Source organism: Pongo pygmaeus, chromosome 16 (assembly GCF_028885625.2).
Source record: "Pongo pygmaeus isolate AG05252 chromosome 16, NHGRI_mPonPyg2-v2.0_pri, whole genome shotgun sequence".
Lineage (NCBI taxonomy): Eukaryota > Metazoa > Chordata > Mammalia > Primates > Hominidae > Pongo > Pongo pygmaeus.
In genome coordinates this window covers 64,472,184-64,493,125 of record NC_072389.2, presented here as the reverse complement: position 1 = coordinate 64,493,125, position 20,942 = coordinate 64,472,184, and the positions used below count along the sequence as shown (strand labels likewise).

Genomic DNA, 20,942 nt, shown 5'->3' with positions numbered 1-20,942 from the left:
ATCCATTACAGGCTACTTACTTAAAGGAAGACAGGCTACTTGCTCTTTTCCCCAGTAAGATGGCAGACATAAGTCACTGACTCCTTCACTCTCCCCTGACCTTCTATAACCTCGGTTTAATCATAAAGTATGCTCTTTAAATCCATCGTCCATCTGCACACATACTATGTTGAAGCATGTTAACATTGACAACTACTACAGTGTAACATTTACGAATATGAAGAAGAGGGCAAGTAGCCATAACTGAATGAATATAAATGTCAAATTATGCAAATGTCAATTTGAGTGAGATCACTATTTTTGAATCCAAGATGTTTAATGTAAACTGTTTTTATAAAAACTAATTATGAAACACAAAGACAATAGAAATATAAGTTATTTATTAATCAATCCACTTACAAAGCAGGTGGCTTAATGCAAGCTTATTGACATCTTCACATATGATCCATGGGAACATGTCCTCCACATACAGACAGTGATATTACTGACTGGATGCATTTGCAATCTGGGGCATATTAAGCATATTTAAACAAATAAAATTAGGCTATCCTGTATATGAAAGTATCTTGATAATAATATGCATCCTGAAGTAGATTAAAACTTCCTCCAAAGGAGAAATGTTAGTATGTTAACTTAACTTTATATTCTATATTATGCAGTAAATCTTAACTATAGAAATTAAAAATTTTAACTCAGTGATCGACTCTTGGTAATGTATGAAGTGGGAGTATATAACCATAGCAACAGTAGGTTGACAGTATAATTTGTGCCTCACAGTATCTGCAGATTTACTGTTTTCAAGTTTAGAGAGAAATAAAACAAGAGACATGTAGATTCAGCTGACTTTATTTATCTTTAAACTAATAAAAATCCCTTAAAAGTGATCCTGGGACCTTTAGAAGTTCTATGAATGCACAGATACCTGCCAGTGACTTAAATTCCAAATCTTGACTTAATGTGTCTACAAAATCAACGTAAGCAGATATCTTAACTTTTCGTGCTTAGCAGAAGACAACAAATTCTACATGTCTTTTTCAATTTCCCTAAAATTTTGTTAAATCTGCAAGTATGTACAATCTAGCTAATTGAAATTAATATTTAGTGTTCATCAGAGCTGTTTCACAGCAGCAAAAACTGAATCAGGGAAATAAAATTCTAAATGATGTAGGAAAAAGATAAATGCAATCAGAACAGCAGTCTAAATGTATGATATCAATATTCAACTCTTATCTGCACTGTGTTGAAAGGAAAAGGATACACCAAGAAAATTTATACTGATCACTCTGGTGATGTGACTACCACCTGCATCTGATTTAATATGGGTTGTATTCTGTTCCCAGTATTAAGGATGGTATTTAACTCAGAACTCCATATAGTAAATATACAGCAGCCATTTTGTCCTAATTAAGGAATGTCTTAATACACAATATTATCATTTTCTAGAGGATCTTTATACATTAAACTAAGGTACATGATTGATTAAATTAAAAGTTAGTAATGGATAAAAAAGTCATAATTATCAAGGCTTGGTACTATGTAAAAAACAAAAAGACCACAAAATTCTACTTACTAAAGCAGCTAACCTTGCCTGCAAGTTTAGGGTCACAAGCCCATAATATGTGCAAAGAAATGCAATACAAGGAACCATGCAAAAATACAGTAAAATGATACAGAAAAATGTCAAATCTAGAAAAAAAAGCTTTTATAAATACATCAGAATCAACTGTATACATAAACTGTAGGTCTAGCATTAGTTGTACCATATAGCAGAGCCAGCACTCTAAGTTCAATGCTTCCAAATCTGCGCAGGTAAGTCATGCCATCTTTGGTTGACTGCAGTACCAGGAAGGATGGGAATAAGAGGGAGGGCAAGAGTTCTGAAACATGGTGTCAACTTTCACTTGGCAGCTGGGCCTCAATGTCCACTCTGCATATGGGGCACTTCTTATTGGTAATCAACCATTGGTCAACACACACTTGGTGGAAAAGGTGCATACATGGAAGACGCCTATTATTGGCAAGAAAACAAAAAGCAAAAATTAATTTTATGATAATTGTATGTAGTAAACAAATTATATATGTAATAATTCAATAATGTTTTGAAGGTACTAAGCATCTTCCTCTTCTATAAAAAACACACAGATTAAATTAGCACTCTAGGCAATGTAATATATAAATGATCAAGATAATTAACTTTCAAAGCTACAGGATCAAATTATATAAAATCTTAAAAACTGTAAGAACACAAATTACACTGCCAATTATTCCAGTTTTGTTTTGGTACAGGAGCTGCCAGTGCCCTGGAGTTAGTAGTATATTACCTGTCACATAATATTGCAAATATATTTTTAAATATCAAATCATCACTGTATTTGTAATGCCCTTTAAAAATACATATTATCTCAAATATATATTTATTACATCATTTAATTCTCTCTCAAAAACATTACAATTCATGTGTCAAATATATAGTAACTACACTTTCCTCACTAAAAAATGTCTTACTGTGCAATGTTATTTTCTATCAAGAATATCTTTACACATTAAACTTAAGTACATAACTGATTAAAGGTGAGTAATACTTTTTTCATGGAATAATTGTTATATACACTTGATATTGTGCTACTGTTTAATAGGTAGGTTAAAAGGAGATGTAATGATTTTAGTTTGTTTACATCATGCCAAATTACCAATTAGAACTTGAGAAATAAAGCCCCCAAGCAAGACAGAATAACATTAAATCTGAGTGTTAACAGTGGGATAAAAGTTACTGACTCGTGTCCATTTCTACTTCTAGCCACTGTTAAAGAGTTTTTATATACTTTTCAGACTTCCTAATATCTAGTTAAAATAATAGCTTAAAAAAGTATCCCAATTATTCCTTGAACAGTTGTCAATATTGTAAAAGCAATTAAGTTCCAAATTTATAAACCTTCATTAGAAATACAGTGTGCAAATAACCTTATTTGTCGTATGGTACATAATAATTTTCTTCTCAGCCAACTGAAGAGGTCCAACAAAATTATCCTTATAAATTAGGGCAATAATATTACTACACGGTTCTGTTATATATGATATAGAACCTGTTTCATATGGCATTATGTTAACATTAAAAAAAAAAAGAACAGGAAGAAAACAATTACCTAAGTGATTATACAAAGAAAATGCCTAAAATTAATATAGGGTTAACATATTAACATTTTCTAAACAACAAAGGTGCAAAAAGGGAATAGTCCTACTAGTTTAGAGGAAATTTTATGACAAAACCAGTTTATACAAGATGCTATAGCCGAGTGCAGTGGCTTACGCCTGTAATCCCAACATTTTGGGAGGCTGAGGTAGGTGGATCGCTTCAGCCCAGGAGGTGGAGGTTGCAGTGAGCTGAGATTGCTGCCCTGAGCCTGGGCAACAGAAGGAGACCATCTCCCAAAAGAGGAAAAAAAAAAAAAAAAAAGATGCTGTAAAACAGACTGCATAGGGCTAATCTGGATCCCTGTTTAAGTTTTGAAGAACACATTATAACTTTCTAGGACCTCCAAAGCCTCTCAAATTCTCATTTCTGCAAGATTTACAGAAGACAATTTTGACTACAAAATTTCCCTGGCCAAACCTTGTGTGGCTCTACAACAGGAAGTGTATTTCCTACTCCCATGTTGGTAACATAGAGACTTTAATCTTTTATTGTTTCACTCGCTAGATGAAACCAGTTCTATGTGCCAGAAATTGGTAATAGTATATGCCAAGAATAATCTTTATTTGGTTTCCAGTTTACTTTTATCCTTTTTTTTCAGAGACAGGGTCTCACTCTATTGCCCAGGCTGGAGTGCAGTGTGGTGTGCTCAAAGCTCACTGCAGTCTCAAACTCCTGGGCTTAAGCCATCCTCCTGCCTTAGCCTCCTGAGTAGCTGGCACTGCAGGTGCACACCATCACATGCAAATAATTGTACTATTTTTCTTTTTTATAGAAACAGAGTCTTGTTATGTTGCCCAGGTTGGCCTCGAACTCCTGGCCTCAAGAGAGCCTCTGGCCTTGGCCTCAAAAAGTGCTGGAATTACACGTGTGAGCCATCGTGCCTGGTGTAATTTACTTTTCAAATAAAATCCCATGTACAGTTTTGACAATGGATTTTAGATAATTAATATCTAGTTACCTCACATCTTCACCTTCCTCTAAAATAGACAAACAGATAGTACATTTTTCCTCTGTGTCTTCCTCAGTCCCTTCTTCCCCATCTTGTTTGCAGTGCAGTTTCCTCTGTGAGAACCAATCAGTTGTTACCTTATTAGTAGAGATGACATTATTGAACAACTGAGTAAAGTCTGTGTTTATTTGAAAAACAAAACAAAACAAAACCACATATTCACCCGCACTTTTTTCCCAGGTAAGACTGTCATAAATAAATGGATGAATTAAGTGACTATCATCAATTAAGTATATTTTTAAGACCCTCTAATAATTGGGATCAAAAGCAAAATCAAATTTAACAGAAATTCATTCACTTGAAAGCTATTACTTTTAATCCACAATGAGAATGATAAACAATATAAACTATTTTTATCCTACCATGAGCATAAATAAGTTTTATTTTATTAGTGAATGTTTCAAGTAACATCCATTTAAATGAACATTAGTTACAGTATTTAACTTGGACAGCTGAAAACTTGAATGTACTGGTAATACCTCAATACTCTTTGAAAATAGATGAAAAATACAGAGAATAGTAATTTTCACACTTTATGATTATTCTTTACATAGTATAAAGGAGTCTCCAACCCCTGGGCTGCAAACCAGTACCCGGCTGCACAGCAGGTGAGTGGCAGGTGAGCGAGCATCACTGCCGGAGCTCTGCCTCCTGTCAGATCAGCGGCAGCATCAGATTCTCATAGAAGCGTGAACCCTATTGTAAACTGAGCATGTGAGGGATCTAGGTTGCATGCTCCTTAGGAGAATCTAACTAATGCCTGATGATCTGAGGTGGAATAGTTTCATTCTGAAACTATCCCCTCTGCCACCTATCCATGAAAAATTGTCTTCCATGAAAACTGGTCCCTGGTGTCAAAAAGGTTGGGGACCGTTGGTATTGAGCATGGTTTGTTTTAAGACACGTATTTAACATGTCTACCCCGTAACTGTATAATGCTATACAAGCAACTGAGGGTAGAGTAGAATAAACACACATCAATAAAATGTCTGTCAAAATAAATTGCTAGTTAAAAAAATTACAGTACTGCCATATCATGGAATTCTGTATAAGCTATTAAAAATAATAAGGGTGATCTGTGGGAGCTGATACGGCATGAAAGGCAATCTGCAAACTATGTGGTTATCATCTCCTTTTGTGTTTTTTTTAAAGTAGACAAAAATATACATGCACATTACTAGAAAATGCTAAAAAATATCTGGAAGAATATCTAAATCCTTAACTATGATTTCACTTCTGGGAAGAAGGACTAGGGTCTGCAGAGTAAAAAACTGCAAAGTATATATTTTTTATGCTTTCCAAAATTTTTAAACAATATGTATGTATTACCTTCAATAAAAATGTCATTGCTAGAGTCTACAAATTCAAAAAGGGTATATATTACATTTATGCATTTCAGTAACACTCCAGAAGTTTCATAGAATAAATTCTTACCTTTTTGTATTTATGTGGATATGTACATCTTTCAATTGTCCCCTGGGATGCTCCACGATTGACATTTCCTAATCTTTCTTCCAAATGAATCAGTTCCTGAAAGTGAACAATAATGACTGGTAAAAGCCAAGATGATTATTCCTTGAACAGTACTGTCAACATTGTAAGAGAAATAAACTTCCATACTTAGAAACTTGCAATATAAATACAGTGTTCAAAAAAACTTACATATGACAAGTGGTTACTTATATATAAGTATATATATAACAGTTTATATGTTGCCCAGGCTGGTCTCAAACTCCTGGCCTCAAGTGATCCTCCCACCTCGGCCTCCCAAAGTGCTGAGATTACAGGTGTGAGCCACCATGCCTGACTTAATGTTTCTCATACACAGTAAGGCAAATGGTTGTTTATCATGTTTTCCTCAGCCAACTGAAATTGTACAGCAAAAGTTATCTTTATAAATTACAACAATATTACCACATGGTACTACGTAAGTCAGTATGTATGTATGCATGGAGAAGATGAAATCATTCTAGTAAATCACGGAACCAAATCAAACAATAGTTCTAAGTCACACTGACTCCAACTTCCAAACTGACATTAAAAAAACACAACAGGGGCCGGGTGCGGTGGCTTGTGCCTGTAATCCCAGTACTTTGGGAGGCCAAGGTGGGTGGATCACTTGAGGTCAGGAGTTCGAGAGCAGCCTGGCCAACATGGCGAAACACTATCTTTACTAAAAATTAGCCGGGCGTGGTGGCGGGCACCTGTAATCCCAGCTACTCAGGAAGCTAAGGCAGGAGAATCGCTTGAACCCAGGAGGCGCAGCTTGCAGTGAGCTGAGACTGCGCAACTGCACTCCAGTCTGGGTGACAGAGCAAGACTCCGTTTAAAAACAAACAAACAAACAAACAAACAAACCACAACAAAACTTTAAATCCCATTCGAATGATTTGTTCTTCCTGAAAATTAAAACAAGACATTTAGCTACAAAGGGAATTACTTAAGTTTCTTTTTCTCTACCAATTTCTCTAAAAATTTAGCTGAGTCAAAAACATTACGTTCCCCACCACATTTAATGGTGTAGTTATATATGTGACATTTATATTGATTTAATACATTTTTATATTCTTCTATATTAGATATTTTCATTTACTCATCTTTAAATACTTGGGTAACTTTTGACCCTAAGATTAATATTACTTACAAATATTTCTGTAACTCCCAGAAGCAACATCAGAAAATCACGTGATTCCCAGCCACTGTAGCAGTCCCACACAATTGTGTATAGTAGTATATATATACTCTCTCTGCATTAAAGATACTGCGACAAACATATTCATTTATTTTATTACATACCTCAAAATTGCCCCTGAAAGGACCTCTGAATGATGTTCCATCCAATCCTGATGATATGTAACGGATGTGAGGATAGCCTGCCATATCAGGAACCTATTTCAACAGAAGAGATAGGCTAAATCAAATTTAAGAATAGACTTGTGATTTACTGTTAACATTGAATAATTCAAGACCTTCAATGTTTTCAATTCAACTGCTCATAAAATTTGACTTCAATAAGAATACATAACTCCAACTAAGCATTCTGTAACAGGTTTAGGTTTCTCTTAAAATATAACCTAACTTTCCAAAATGCCCAAACTTAAGCCTGAGGCTCTTAGTAGCTCGAACTTGAAAAGAGTAAAATTGTGTTAAGATCCTGTCCATTTCAGAGAGCTTTATTAAATCAACAACAAAAAATGCACACAATTTTCCAACAAAATTTCACTTCAAGGTAAGTTTTTTACTTCACTTCTGTTAAGGTTCCTAACAGCCAAAGTACCCTATGCCTTTTTTGCTTGATTCTATTAGGGAAACTTTTAACATTGTTTTCTAATTCTTTGTTAGTTATAGTCAATCTTCATTATTTATGGATTACATATGTGTGAACTGACCCACAGGCTAAAATTTATTTGTAACCTCATAATCAACACTCGTGCTTTCACAGTCATTTGTGGATATGCCCGGTGGCAAAAAATTGGAGTTGCCCAACATGCAACTCTGTTCCCCAGCTGAGGTAGAACAGGGCTCTGCCGTATTTGAGCTCCTACTATAAACCAGTGTCTTGTCTGGAGTCTGTTTAGTGCCACGTTTTTCACAGTTCTGTGCTTTTTGTTGGTGATTGTGTTGTTTAAAATGGCGCCCAAGCATAAAGCTGAAGTGCTGTCTAGTGTTCCTAAGCAAAGAAGGCTGTGATACTCCTTATGGAGAGAAGAAGTTTCATTCAGGCATGAGTTACAGTGTTGTTGGCTATGAGTTCAATGTTAATAATTCTACAATATTTTTTAAAGTTGTCTTTAAGCAGAAACATACATAAAAAAGGTTATACACTGATTAGTTGTGAACAGAGGTTTGCAAGGGTCCCATATTTGCTAACTCAGTGTTTGCAGCAACTGTATAGATCATAACTGTCATGCATACTCTGAGATACAGCACCATTCTTCCATCTTTATAAATAAATCTCTGACATTACTTTTTAATTAGCCTACACTGAATCACAACATACTTTAAGCAGAATTTATAGCTTTAACAGACACTTCATATGTGGAAAAGAATTTAAAATAAATAAGCAATAACTTTTAACCTTCAATAGCCTATTACTTAAATTATTTAAAACTTTTCTTATAACCAAGATCATTACTACTCAGCAGATAACCCAACCTCCTAAACATCTTCAAAGAAATCGGAAAGGAACTCCTGCATCCCAAATTATCTAAATCTTCACTTACCCGGAAAAGCCTCTCCTCCCTACTCTCGTTCCTCCAGCCTTTATGGATAAGCTTTTCTCCTATTCGAACTCAACCCTTATCACCCGCTCCTCCCTTCACCTGTTCACCCTGGGTCATGCTTACTTCACTACTCCCCACCAAGCCTCTCTTCAATATCTTTAAACAATTCCTCTCTAATGATTTTCTGTCTTAAACCTAAAAATACCTTAAGGTTTTCCAAACCTAAATTCTCTACTAATCCTGGAATTACTGCCAACCAAATAGGGGTTTCCTTCACTTTCCCTTCACAGCCAAGCTTATAAAGCAAGAAGGCTATATTCACTGTCTCCATGTTTTCACTTCCTTACCATATGTAATCTAAGAGGTGTCCCATCTACATCACTCACCATTACTGAACCATTCTGACACAAAAGACCAATAAACACTCTACTGCCAAATGCTTTCAACACTTTTCAAACTTTATTTTTTTGCGATGACACCATACTGACCATATTACAGTTCACCCTTGAACAACATAAAATGGGTTTGAATTGCATGGGTCTGCTTACATGTAGATTTTCTGCCACCTCTGCCACCCCAGAGACAGCGAGATGAATCCCTCCTTTTCCTACTCTTCAGCTTACTCAATGTGAAGACAATGAGGAAGGAGACCTTTATAATGATCCACTTTCACTTAACGAATAGTGAATATATTTTCCCTTCCTTGTAATTTTCTTAACATTTTTTCTCTACTTTATTGTAAACTATCATTATCTATTGTAGACTATCATCATCAATTACTTATAACATACAGAATATGTGTTCATCAACTGTTTATTTTAGTCGTAAGGCTTCCGATCAACAATAGACTATTAGTAGTTAAGATTTTAGGAACTCAAAAGTTATACTCTGATTTTCGACTGTGAGGAGGGTCAACACCCCTAACCTCTGCATTGTTCAAGGGTTAACTGTATTTTCTGATATTATTTTAACTGTGTTTCTCAACATTTCAAGTCAGTTCTCAGAATCCTTTGTTCGAAGCATAGTATTATCATTTAAATACAGTATAGTCATTCTCTAAGGTTTTTTCACCCTCTTGTCACTCTGCACATTTTTCCTGAAAACCTAATCCTCTTTAAGGAATTTCCACACTATATTCCATAGTGGTTATATTAGTTTACATTCCCATCAGCAGTGTAAAAGTGTTCCCTTTTTACCACATCCACATCAACACGTAAAATTTTTTTATTTTTTTGATTATGGCCATTCTTGCAGGAGTAATGTGATATTGCATTGTGGTTTTGACTTGCATTTCCCTGATCATTAGTGATGTTGAGCATTCTTTCCTATGTTTGTTGGCCATTTGTATATCTTCTTTTGATAATTGCCTGTTCATGTCCTTAGCCCACTTTTTGACAGGAATTTTTTTTTTTTCTTGTATGTTCTCACTTATAAGTGGGAGCTAAGCTATGAGGATGCAAAGGCATAAAAATGATATGATGGACTTTGGAGACTCTGGGGAAAGGGTGGCAGGAGGTGAGGGATAAGAGACGACACATTGGGTACAGTATATACTGCTTAGGTGATGGGTGCACCAAAATCTCAGAAATTACCACTAAAGAACATATTCACCTGTTCCCCAAAAACCTATTGAAATAAAAAATAAAACAATTTCCTTTGGAAAAAAAAAACAAAAAACAAACAAACAAAAAACCCTAATCCTCTTCCATGGATTCATTACCTCCATATACTGACAGATCAAAACATATCTTTAACCCAAATATCTTTGGAAATCCAGACCATAGGCTTAACTTCCTATTGGACATTCAACTTTCATACAGATTCAGTACATCCAAGACCTAACTCACCTAACCCTTTCACCCAAACCCTAAATATCTCTCAAATGTGTCTCATCATTTTTATGCCAGCTACAATTGCCTTCATTCAGGCATTCATCAATATTTACCTCCTCTACTATAATGTCCTAACTGATTTCCCACATTTAAATCTATTTTTCCACATAACTGAGGAGGTGATCTAACTATAATCGGATTAAATAACACTAAAATCATAAATTTGATAAGGACATTTCCCCTTCAATGGTTCCTGAGTTCCAGTTTCTTGGTAGAACAGTTTTATTTCTCACTGCTGCCTGCCCCTCACTCCTAAAATTAGAAACACCAGCTTACTTGGAGTTCCCAGGGCTTGTGCTATTTGCTACATCTTTACATGCTGTAACCTCTGCAAGAGCACCATTCCAAAATCCAGTCTGCTTAGAAGTCACATGTACCAGAAAGCTTCTCTGAAAGCCTTCCTGCAGTGCCTCTACCCACAACAACACAAAACTATTCCCTTTTCTGTACCACTTATATAACAAGTATGTAATACAAACAGCAAACGCAATGTATGTTTTGCTGAACTTGTCCTTTAGCACTTTATAAAATCTGAACCTGCTTAAATCAGATGTAGAGAATTAGTATAATCTTTCTGCAGATTAGAAAATCAGGCTGGGTGCCATGGCTCAAGCCTGTAATCCCAGCACTTTGGGAGGCCAAGGTGGGCAGATCACTTGAGGCCAGGAGTTTGAGGCCAGCCTGGCCAAATGGTGAAACCCCATCTCTATTAAAAATTAGCCAGGCATGGTGGCACGTACCTGCAATCCCAGCTACTTGGGAGGCTGAGGCAGGAGAATCACTTGAACCCAGGAGGTGGAGGTTGCAGTGAGATGAGATCATACTACTGCACTCCAGCCTGGGTGACAGAGTGAGACTCTGTCGGAAAAAAAAAAAAAAAAGGAAAAAGAAAACCAAGTATGACTGCATCAGAACGTATCTATTACCACTTACGGCAAAATAACTGAAGCACAGTATACTCCTGACAGTGGATTAAGAGTATCCTGGTATACAAAAAACCCCACACTTTTTTGTCATTTTGTACATTAAGAGTACATGTTACGATGCAAATTATATGCGTAGATTTAAATACATCTAATACCTTTTTATAGCACAATTTTAGCTAACAAGATTACTTTCAAATTCTATTAAAACATCTCTATTAACTAATATAGTGAAATATTTCCAATAAAATATTTAGAAAAGGAACTTTTAGAACATGTCAAAATTTTGAAAATTTTCCATTTTACCATTAAAGGAAGAGCTCCTAATTGTAAGTGATGAAGTCGAGGAGGTGCGTGATAATGGGCCAAGTGAGGATGCAATGCACCAGGTGTATAAGTAGCTGCAGTCACTCCAGCTTCAATTCCCAGTTCCCTGACAAAAGGATGAGAACAGTTTAATCCTCCTTAGGGTCTCTTTTTTATCAACAGACATGGGGAGTTAGGTTTACACTTAAAAAAGTAATCTAAGGTTTCTTAACGTACAAAGCTGAGGAAAGATAATTTAGCCCAAAATATTTAACTAATAATTTCAAATTTATTTTAGAACTGAAAGCTCAAAAAACTTAAATTTTGTGACAATGAGGAGCAAAGCATTTCTACTTGGTTTCACATCTTACAAAGGAAGGAAATATATGGCTACGAAGTTCCCTTCCAAGATAAAAGTCTGATTCTACTTGAGGAGCATACAACATAGAATTTACTTTTTTGGTGTATCTGAATGTTACAGATGCTCTCTGGGTTTTTGTTTGCTAGATATCATCTCTTGGTTTTTGACATTAAGGACAATTAGAATAGCAAACTCTTCTACACCTTATAAAAGAAGGGCAAACAAAATTTTAGAAGGGGAAAAACTGTTATATGCTAAGTCTTCATTTACTTATTCTCATTTTATGTTCTGCCTCAAAAGTCATTGTGGTTCAAGATCTCAATGAATGCCCACACACAATGGATTCAGAAAATTAATTTAATGAAAATCTGCTCCCACCTAGATTATCTAGGAAAGACCACAAATCTAGGAGAATGAAGGCTAAATTTCCCTTGTCAATGGCAGGTGAGGGTGGTGGAGCAAATCTGAGTACAAAGGTGGGGGTCAGATAAAGAAGATGTGAAAAGTAAGATCAGTCGAGGGAGTCAACTTTGGTGGTAACCCTGAAAAACAGGAAAAAAGGTCCACGCCTCTTACTTACATGGGAACTCTAAAAAACCTAAACTCACAGGAGAGAGTAGCATGCTGTTTACCAGAGGCCGGGGAGAGGGTGGGGGGTCGTGAATGAGGAAAGGGGAGATGCTGGTCAATGGGTACAAAGCTTCAGCTAGGAGGAGTAAGTTCTGATATTCTACTGCACAGCATGGTGACTACAGTGAAGAATAACATAACGTATACTTCAAAACTGCGACAAGAGAAGATTTTAAATGTTCTCACCACGAAGAAATGATCAATATTGGAGGTGATAAATGTGCCATTAGCCTGATTTAATCATTCCGCAATGTATATATGTATTGAAATACTATGTTGTACCTCCAAATATATACAATTATTATTTGTCAATTAAACATAAAATAACACCTAAAAAAAAAGTACTACTCCTGCTTAATATGGTTCCCTGCCCCAGCTCCTATTCTTTCCTCTCCAAACCGCTATCTGCCCAGAGGCAGTGTCTCACAGTTAAAGTGGGGATTAGGTTTCTCCACATCACCCTTCTGCAAAGCAGTCAATCACAAGGCATCTTTTCCAATAGTTTTACCACAAGCTGTGAAGCACTGTTTTGAAATTAAAGAAGATACTGACCAGGCAGACCTCTCTGGAGCCTGTCGAGGATGTGAGGACATAGTCTGAGGCACATGAATATGATGCCCATGACCATAGTTTGGGTGCATCCTATGTGGATGGGGTGGGGGGCGTTCATGTGCCCGCCTGGAAACACAGAACACAAAAAGACCACTGGAAATAATTGAATAATTGGTTATTTCTTTTCTTAAAGTAGAAAAAAATCCCTAGTATTAATACTATAAACATCTATAGATTAGTCATAAAATAAATTTTATAACAATAAATTATAATATATAAAATTATTTGTTAATAAATCAAGAAACCATCACCCCCTCCATAAATTCTAATTGATCATTTATTCCAATGCTTCCAATTCAAATATCATCCAAGGAAAAAGGTAATTTTAACATTATCTTGTATACCTTCTTTACAAGTGATATTTTAAATAGGAGAATAATAGGAATTAAATAGAAATAAAATTTTTAAAAATTAAATACCCCAGACAAATGTTGCAGGCACAAATAAATTATTGTATATAAACATTAAAGCAGGACAAATTGAAACCTTAATTTTGTTTCATTTACTCTTATATTGTAAAGACATTCAACCATTTTAACAGATGAAAGTTTAAGAGAAAAAAATGTTAACCTTGGGCATTTTTTTTCAAAACACATGTAATACAAGTTAACACACCTAGGAAACTTGTATTTAGCTTGATTCATACTTTTTTTTTTTTTTTTTTTTTTTTTTTTCCCCGAGAGGAAGTCTAGCTCTGTCACCAGGCTGGAGTACAGTGGCAATCTTGGCTCACTGCAACCTCTGCCTCCCGGATTCAAGCAATTCTCCTGCCTCGGCCTCCCAAGTGGCTGGGACTACAGGTGCACACCACCACGCCCAGCTAATTTTTGTATTTTTAGTAGAGATGGGCCAGGATGTTGGCCAGGATGGTCTCAATCTCTTGACCTTGTGATCCGCCCACCTTGGCCTCCCAAAGTGCTGGGATTACAGGCATGAGCCAATGTGCCCAACCTCCATTCATACTCTTTATTCTGCATCCCAGTTTACTGTATCTTCTCTTCCTAAAGTCAGTTAACAGAAGACACTAAAAACAACTTAGTTTCAGGGATTCATTTTTTGTTTCTTTTTTTCTTTTAAGAGGCAGAATCTTCCTCCAGGATCAAGTGCAGTGGCACAATCATAGCTCAGTGTAACCCTAAACTCCTGGGCTTAAGTGATCCTCCCACCTCAGCCACCTGAGTAGCTGGGACTAAAGGTGTGTGCCACCATACCCAGCTAAGATTCATTTTTATAGTCTAATTATTTTATATTAGTTTTTAACACAATTGCAGATTTTGCATGTTTATTCTAAACAACAATTTGCCAGTTACTGGAGGATAAGACTGTTAAACTGGCAATTTTCTATATAAAAGGTTACTATATTAGAATGGCAGCAACAGCCAGAGATTTGGGATACACTCTTAAATGACAGAAGTAAAACAAAAAGTTACACAAGAGCTGGATCATTAATTAGATCAAGAGTTTGGCAAACAGGTTATGTGAAGGGTAAAACGGGAAATTTTTTCAGCTCTACAGGCCGTATGTTCTCTGTTGTAACTACTCAACTTAGCCTTTGTAATGTGGAAACATCCACAAACAACAGACACTTTTTCAGTTTGTTTGTAACTGAAAAACTGCACCTGTTTTCCAATAAAATTCTGTTTACAAAAATCGGTAGGCAGAATTAGACCAATAGTTTGCTGATCTGAATATGAAAATCAGATCCTGAATACTCAAAAGAAAAAAAAAAGGATTTTCATAAACTTGAAGTACAATATTTTCACTGTCATTCACTGAAAATTCTATTAATACTTTCCTTCCCTCTTGTTAGTAACATTCAAATCTTTGGTATCTTTAGATCTTATTCTTCAGAATCATCAATTTTAACACTGATTTTTACCACACGATATTGCAGAAACAGACAGACAAAAGATTAGCTCACATCAGACCAGTCTGGGTATTTTTTTTTAATTGGTTTGCATAAAGAAATTACCCTGGGTCATATGGTAAAACTGGTCAGATTTTACTAAATAACCTGGTATAAACTTGTTTTTTCAACACATACAATTTAGGGAAAGGCAGGGGAAGGTTCTGGTTAGCAAAGAATCAATTTCTTAGTGAACTGAGGATTTAGTATAGTTACTTTTTTGGGGAGAGGGGGAGAGACAGGGTCTCCCTGTGCCACCCAGGCTGCAGTGCAGTGGCATGATCATGGGAGGATCACTTAAGCATAGGAGTTCAAGGATAAAAGAACTATGGATGCACCACTGCACTCCAGCCTTGATCCCCTGGGCTCAGACGATCCTCTCATCTCAGCATACCGAGTAGCTGGGACCACAGCAGTATGCCACTACACCCAGCTACTTTCTTTTTTTGGTAGAGACGAGGTCTCCTTATGTTGCCCAAGCGGGTCTCAAACTCCTGGGCAAACGATCCTCCTGCCTCAGCCTCCCAAAGTGTTGGAATTACAGGTGTGAATCACTGCAGCCACCTATCTTTTGTTTTCTACTGTTGTTAAAGGACACAGGGTCTTGCTCTACCACCTAAGCTAGAGTGCAGTGGCACAGTCATAGCTCAGCTTTGAACTCCTGGGCTCAAATTATCCTCCTGCCTTAGCTTCCTGAGCAACTGGGGATTACAGGCATTAACCTCACCCAGCTTATAGTTACAAGTTACATTATTTCTAAAGACTTCATGGTTTTTTTTGTTGTTGTTCTTTGTTCTTTTTTTAAAAAAAGAAAACAACAACAAAAAAAACAGTATTTCACTGTGTTGCCCAGATGGACTCAAACTCCTGGGCTCAAGCAATCCTCCTGTCTCAGCCTCCCAAGCAGCTGTGACTACAAGTGCATGCCACCATGCCTAGTTGGATTTCAGAGTTGTAAAGACCAATGGAAGTAGAAGAAAAAGCAAGCTTGACTTTCTTTTTAAAAACGTAAAACATACGTTGGATGCTGCATCATCCTCCTCCTTTGAACTTCCATCCTCTGCATCACTTCATGAGGATGCAGTCTCTGTGCTGGAGGTGCTGTGGCTGGAATATGGTGCGAAATTGGCTGGTGTGTAGGAGGAAGATGCTGAGGGATTGGTGCAGCTGTACTGGCTAAGTGAGTTGGTGGTGGGGGTGCCACAGGATGAGATGTTGCATGAGAAGATATTTGAGAATGGAAAGCATGTACAGGATGAGGAATAACATAATCCACTTGAGGCGGAGGCTGAGTCTGAGGAGGGGGATTTCCATGAGAATGCGGGCAGGCAGAAGCTTGATGATGAAGTGGCCTTGTCAAAGAGGCATCTGCAAGAAAAATATTTTGAGTATGTTACATAGGCACCATGCAGTTGAACATATATTGCTATTACACATTCCTATTGTACTTTTAAAGATATTAGTATTTTATTTTTATGAATACTTTATCAAGTAAAGTATTCAAGCAACTACTCAAGCAACTTGCTCCCTTCTTAGAATAATCTTGGATATCTTCTTATGTCAATATATATTATAGTTTAACTTCACTCACAGCTTCACAACATTCTATTATATAAACACACCAAAATGTACTGACAAAATCCCCACTGATAAAAAAGAAACCCAAATGCTATGATAAATATCTGTGTATATGCTCACTCCTGCACTCACTCTTTCATTTACACACATGTATACACACATATATAGAGATCATTTCTGTAGCATAAATTCCTGTAAGTAGTTGTGGGACAGAAAGAAAAAAATAAATTTAGATGCCAGTTGATAAAAATACCCCTTCCAAAAGGTTGCCGTAATTAATATTTCCATCAAGAGTACACAGGAAGGGCCAGGCACAGTGGCTCACACCTGTAATCCCAGCACTTTAGGAGGCCAAGGTGAGCAGAGTCACCTGAAGCCAGGAGTTTGAGACCAGCCTGGCCAGCATGGCGAAGCCCCGTCTCTACTAAAAATACAAAAATTATCCAGGCATGCTGATGCGCACCTGTAATCCCAGCTACTCGGGAGGCTGAGGCAGGAGAATCGCTTGAACCTGGGAGGTGGAGGATGCAGTGAGCCGAGATCATGCCACTGCACCCCAGCCTGGGCGACAGAGTGAGACTCCACCTCAAAAAAAAAAAAAAAAAAAAAAAGGAGCACACAAGAAGGCCTGATTACCCCCACATTACCACTAAATTTTTAAAATAAATGCCAATCTGAGAAAAATCTTTTATTTCTTGACCACCTGTATTTCTTCTCAGAATTATCTATTTACACGCTTAGCCTATTGTATTATTCACCTTTTTCTTACTGACTTGTAAGTATTATTTGCATATATGGAGGCTCTGTCATAATAGGGTGTAAACATTTTTCCAAACTGTCTCTCTCTCTCCCTACCCCATGTCATTATTCCTGTGCTACATATTTGTGTTTCCCATCAAATATGGAAGTAAAGTCCTTAATAAGATGGCTCCTACCATTTCTTCATTCTACATCTTTATGTTTCAAAGTGACTGCTGAAAAATCCCTCTGAGGAATACACGTCTTTCTTACTCTTAGAGATGTGCATCTACTTCACATGAAAAAAAAAAAAAAAAAAAAGTTTGTCTTAGATTTCAATACAAACTTCATTTTACTGGAAGGTGTTCTTGGAAGTCTGATATAGAGCAACAGCCATTCTCTAGTTTCATTACAGAAGAGTTTTCAATTTTTAATGCTTTTGATTCATTCAGCAAGGGCAGAAGTTAGGTAACCATAACTCAACTATGTTTTCAAAGTATGCCTTGTTAGCATGTACTTAAAGGAAACTTTCAACAAATCTAATTTTTAAAAGTTGCAAGACAAATTTTTAAACCAATTTTCTAAAAGTTCTGTTTTCAAATCAATGCTTTACTCTTCAAGAAGGCACAAAGCTCAGTAGCTCTTAATCATAAAAAATGAATCCACTATGTTTTATGATTGTTAATTATCCTTTCTCAAATTCACAGCATTTTTTCTAGTTTCAAAGTTTTATATTTGTGTAATCATTATACAACATTCACAAATATTACAAAGCAAGAAGTTTTGTTTCAGAATGAGTCCACTTATTTAACTACTCTTCAGACATCACTTTAATTCACTGTTTATCTAAACAAAACAGGTTGCTGACCATTTTAAGAGTGACATATTCCACATTCCCAAAAACCTTTTCCCTTCCTCTATTTGTGTTCCCAACAGTTAAAAAAAAAAAAAAAAAAAAAAAGTTCTTGATATTGTTTCCTAGACGTTCAACATATCACTTGCAGATATAATACTATGATTTATTCCAACATTTACTCACTACATTCCTATAGCTTTACAGTGTAGACCATTTGCTTTATGATTAATCATAAGTAGCCTTACCTATACCTCTCTCTCTTTTTTTTTCTTTTTTTGAGACAGAGACTCGCTGTGTCACCCAGGTTGGAGCGCAGCGGTGCGACCTCAGCTCACTGCAACCTCCATCTCCCAGGTTCAAGCGATTGTCCTGCCTCAGCCTCCTGAGTAGCAGCGATTACAGGCACCTGCCACCACACCCCGCAAGTTTTTGCATTTTTAGTAGAGACAGGGTTTCGCCATGTTGGCCAGGCTGGTCTTAAACTCCTGACCTCAGGTCATCCACCCGCCTCGGCCTCCCGAAAGTGCTGGGATTACAGGCGTGAGCCACTGTGCCCGGTCTTTTTTTTTTTCTTTTTAAGTGACAGGTTCTCACTATGTTGTCCAGGCAGGAGTACAAGGATTATTCACAGGTGTGATAACAGCATACTGCAACCTTGAACTCCTGAGCTCAAGCAATCCCCCTGCCTCAGCCTCCTGAGGAGCGGGAACTACATGCTCATACTACCAAGCCAGGCCTTACATATCTTCTCAATACATCTTACTAATAAGATAGTAAAACTTTTAAATAATAGCATTTCAAGTACAGTTGTTTTATCACTTCATCAAGACCACAAACCTTTCAAAAGCGAGGAGAGACATATTATATCTTACTCCACAAGTATTATTGTTATACATATAAATGTACTTATGAAACAGCAAACTATTCATTTGGATCCAAGTATCACAATTTATAGCCAATAGGAATTACTCCCATTTTACAAGTGCAAAAAATGTAAGGACAGAGAGATTAAATAACTTATCCAAAGTCACTAAGCTAATTAGTCAGAGCTGGGAGGTCAACTCAAATCTATCCAATTCTAAAGCTAGTGCTCTACTACACCATACTGTCTTCCCCAGTTCATTCTGGATGAAAAAAGGTTTAAGAACCACATGTTTCACACGTGAACTAAAGCATACGGGAAATGTTTTTTAAAAGCACGGGCAAGTTGGGGAGAGAATACACACACTCCTTCAGGAAAAGAAGCCCAAAACAGAGTTATCAAAATGTCTCTAATAGAAAATAATACAATTTAAATTTCCTACCTTCATTCTCATTAACACACTCCTAATGAGGTGTGTAAATTGATGCAGCCCCTTGGAGAGAAACTTAACAGTATTTACCTGAAAGTTTATCCCTCTGACATAGCAATCACATTTCTAGGAAGTTATACCATACATAAACTCAACCATAAACAACTTAAATGTCCATCAACAGAAGACTGATTTAATATACAATGGATATTATGGGGGTATTAAAAACCAATGAGCTTGATTTTTATGTGCTAATATGCAAAAATCAAGATATACTGTTAAATTTAAAAACAAAAAACAAGAAGTAGAATATGTTTGATTTCCCATTTTTAAAAGGTAAGACATATACCTATCTATGTGTACAAAGAAAATTTCTAAAAGTTTTTATAGAACAGTTGCTACCTCTGATATATTAAGATCAGTAAGCTGTGTGAGGAAGCTTTTAAATTCTCATTTTATATGACTGCACAGTCTGAATGTTTTAGAATATAACAAATGAGTCTAGAACATTTATTTATTAGGACATTTTGAAAGGAATAAACTTACTCATAAACTGCTTCAGTATATTATTTTTAAAGGGGAGGGGGAGAAAATTACACATATTGAATTTCAAATAAAAGATGATCAATCAAAAATTAATACCATCAAGTACTACAAAATAGGCCATGCATCACACTGGTGTTCATACAAAGAATTGGCCCATTGGTCAATGCTTTGTAAAAACTGTTTCTAAATGTTTTCCAATTTATACTTTAAATTTTAAGTTGCATTACTGAGAAGGTAAACAATATATCACCAGTTTCACTGTACAAATTCTGGGTTGATTCCAGCTGTGTCTGCAGGATGCAGATTTTTTTAAATGACTGGAGTAGAAGAAAAAATCCAAGAAGATATATAAGTGAAAATGACCACTTGCCATGTAATCAAAACAAAACACAAATTTCCTTGCTGACTTCCTGGTTCATTTCCAGCATGAATTTTTGGTGTTTATCAGCCAAGTGTTTATTAAGCTTCCATTTCATTACTGGCTTATTATCTAAAAAATAGTAAATATGTTACACAGCCTTAGGGTATTTATCATTTCTTATGATATCTAATGAATTTCAATTTCTTTAGAAAAGGCATGCCTGGTTCTATTTTATTTTATTTTTATAGAAACGGGGTCTCACTATGTTGCCCAGGCTGGTCTCAAACTCCTGGCCTCAAGCAATCCTCCTGCCTTGGCCTCCCAAAGTGCTGGGATTACAGGAGTGAGCCATCATGCCCAACCGTGGTTATATTTTAATTGCCTGCATCAAATGAATATAAAAATCCTTTTACAACTCCCAAAGCTTGCTGTCAGGAAATTCTCTCTTATGTCTCAGTTAACTGCTTGAGAATTCTTAAAATTTACTTTGCTGTGCCTAGAAATACTACTCAACTT

At 36.3% G+C, this 20,942-nt stretch overlaps 1 protein-coding gene across 13 annotated transcripts in view; it reads right to left on the bottom strand.

Moving 5' to 3' along the window:
* Nucleotides 1-358: 358 nt before the first annotated feature.
* The window catches only part of RNF111 (ring finger protein 111), a 112,389-nt gene continuing 91,805 nt past the window's right edge, over nucleotides 359-20,942 (bottom strand). For 4 of the 13 annotated variants that reach the window (XM_054451255.1, XM_054451257.1, XM_054451256.2 and 1 more), the window contains exons 8-14: nucleotides 16,075-16,423; nucleotides 13,090-13,242; nucleotides 11,547-11,673; nucleotides 6,999-7,091; nucleotides 5,637-5,732; nucleotides 4,152-4,279; nucleotides 359-2,008 (exon numbers count right to left, since the gene is read on the bottom strand). In XM_054451255.1, coding sequence (XP_054307230.1) covers nucleotides 1,891-2,008; nucleotides 4,152-4,279; nucleotides 5,637-5,732; nucleotides 6,999-7,091; nucleotides 11,547-11,673; nucleotides 13,090-13,242; nucleotides 16,075-16,423 — 1,064 coding nt within the window. In that variant the 3' untranslated portion in view covers nucleotides 359-1,890. The remainder of the gene's footprint in view (nucleotides 2,009-4,151; nucleotides 4,280-5,636; nucleotides 5,733-6,998; nucleotides 7,092-11,546; nucleotides 11,674-13,089; nucleotides 13,243-16,074; nucleotides 16,424-20,942) is intronic. The other 9 variants (XM_054451265.1, XM_054451267.1, XM_054451266.2 and 6 more) reach the window with 3 other exon arrangements.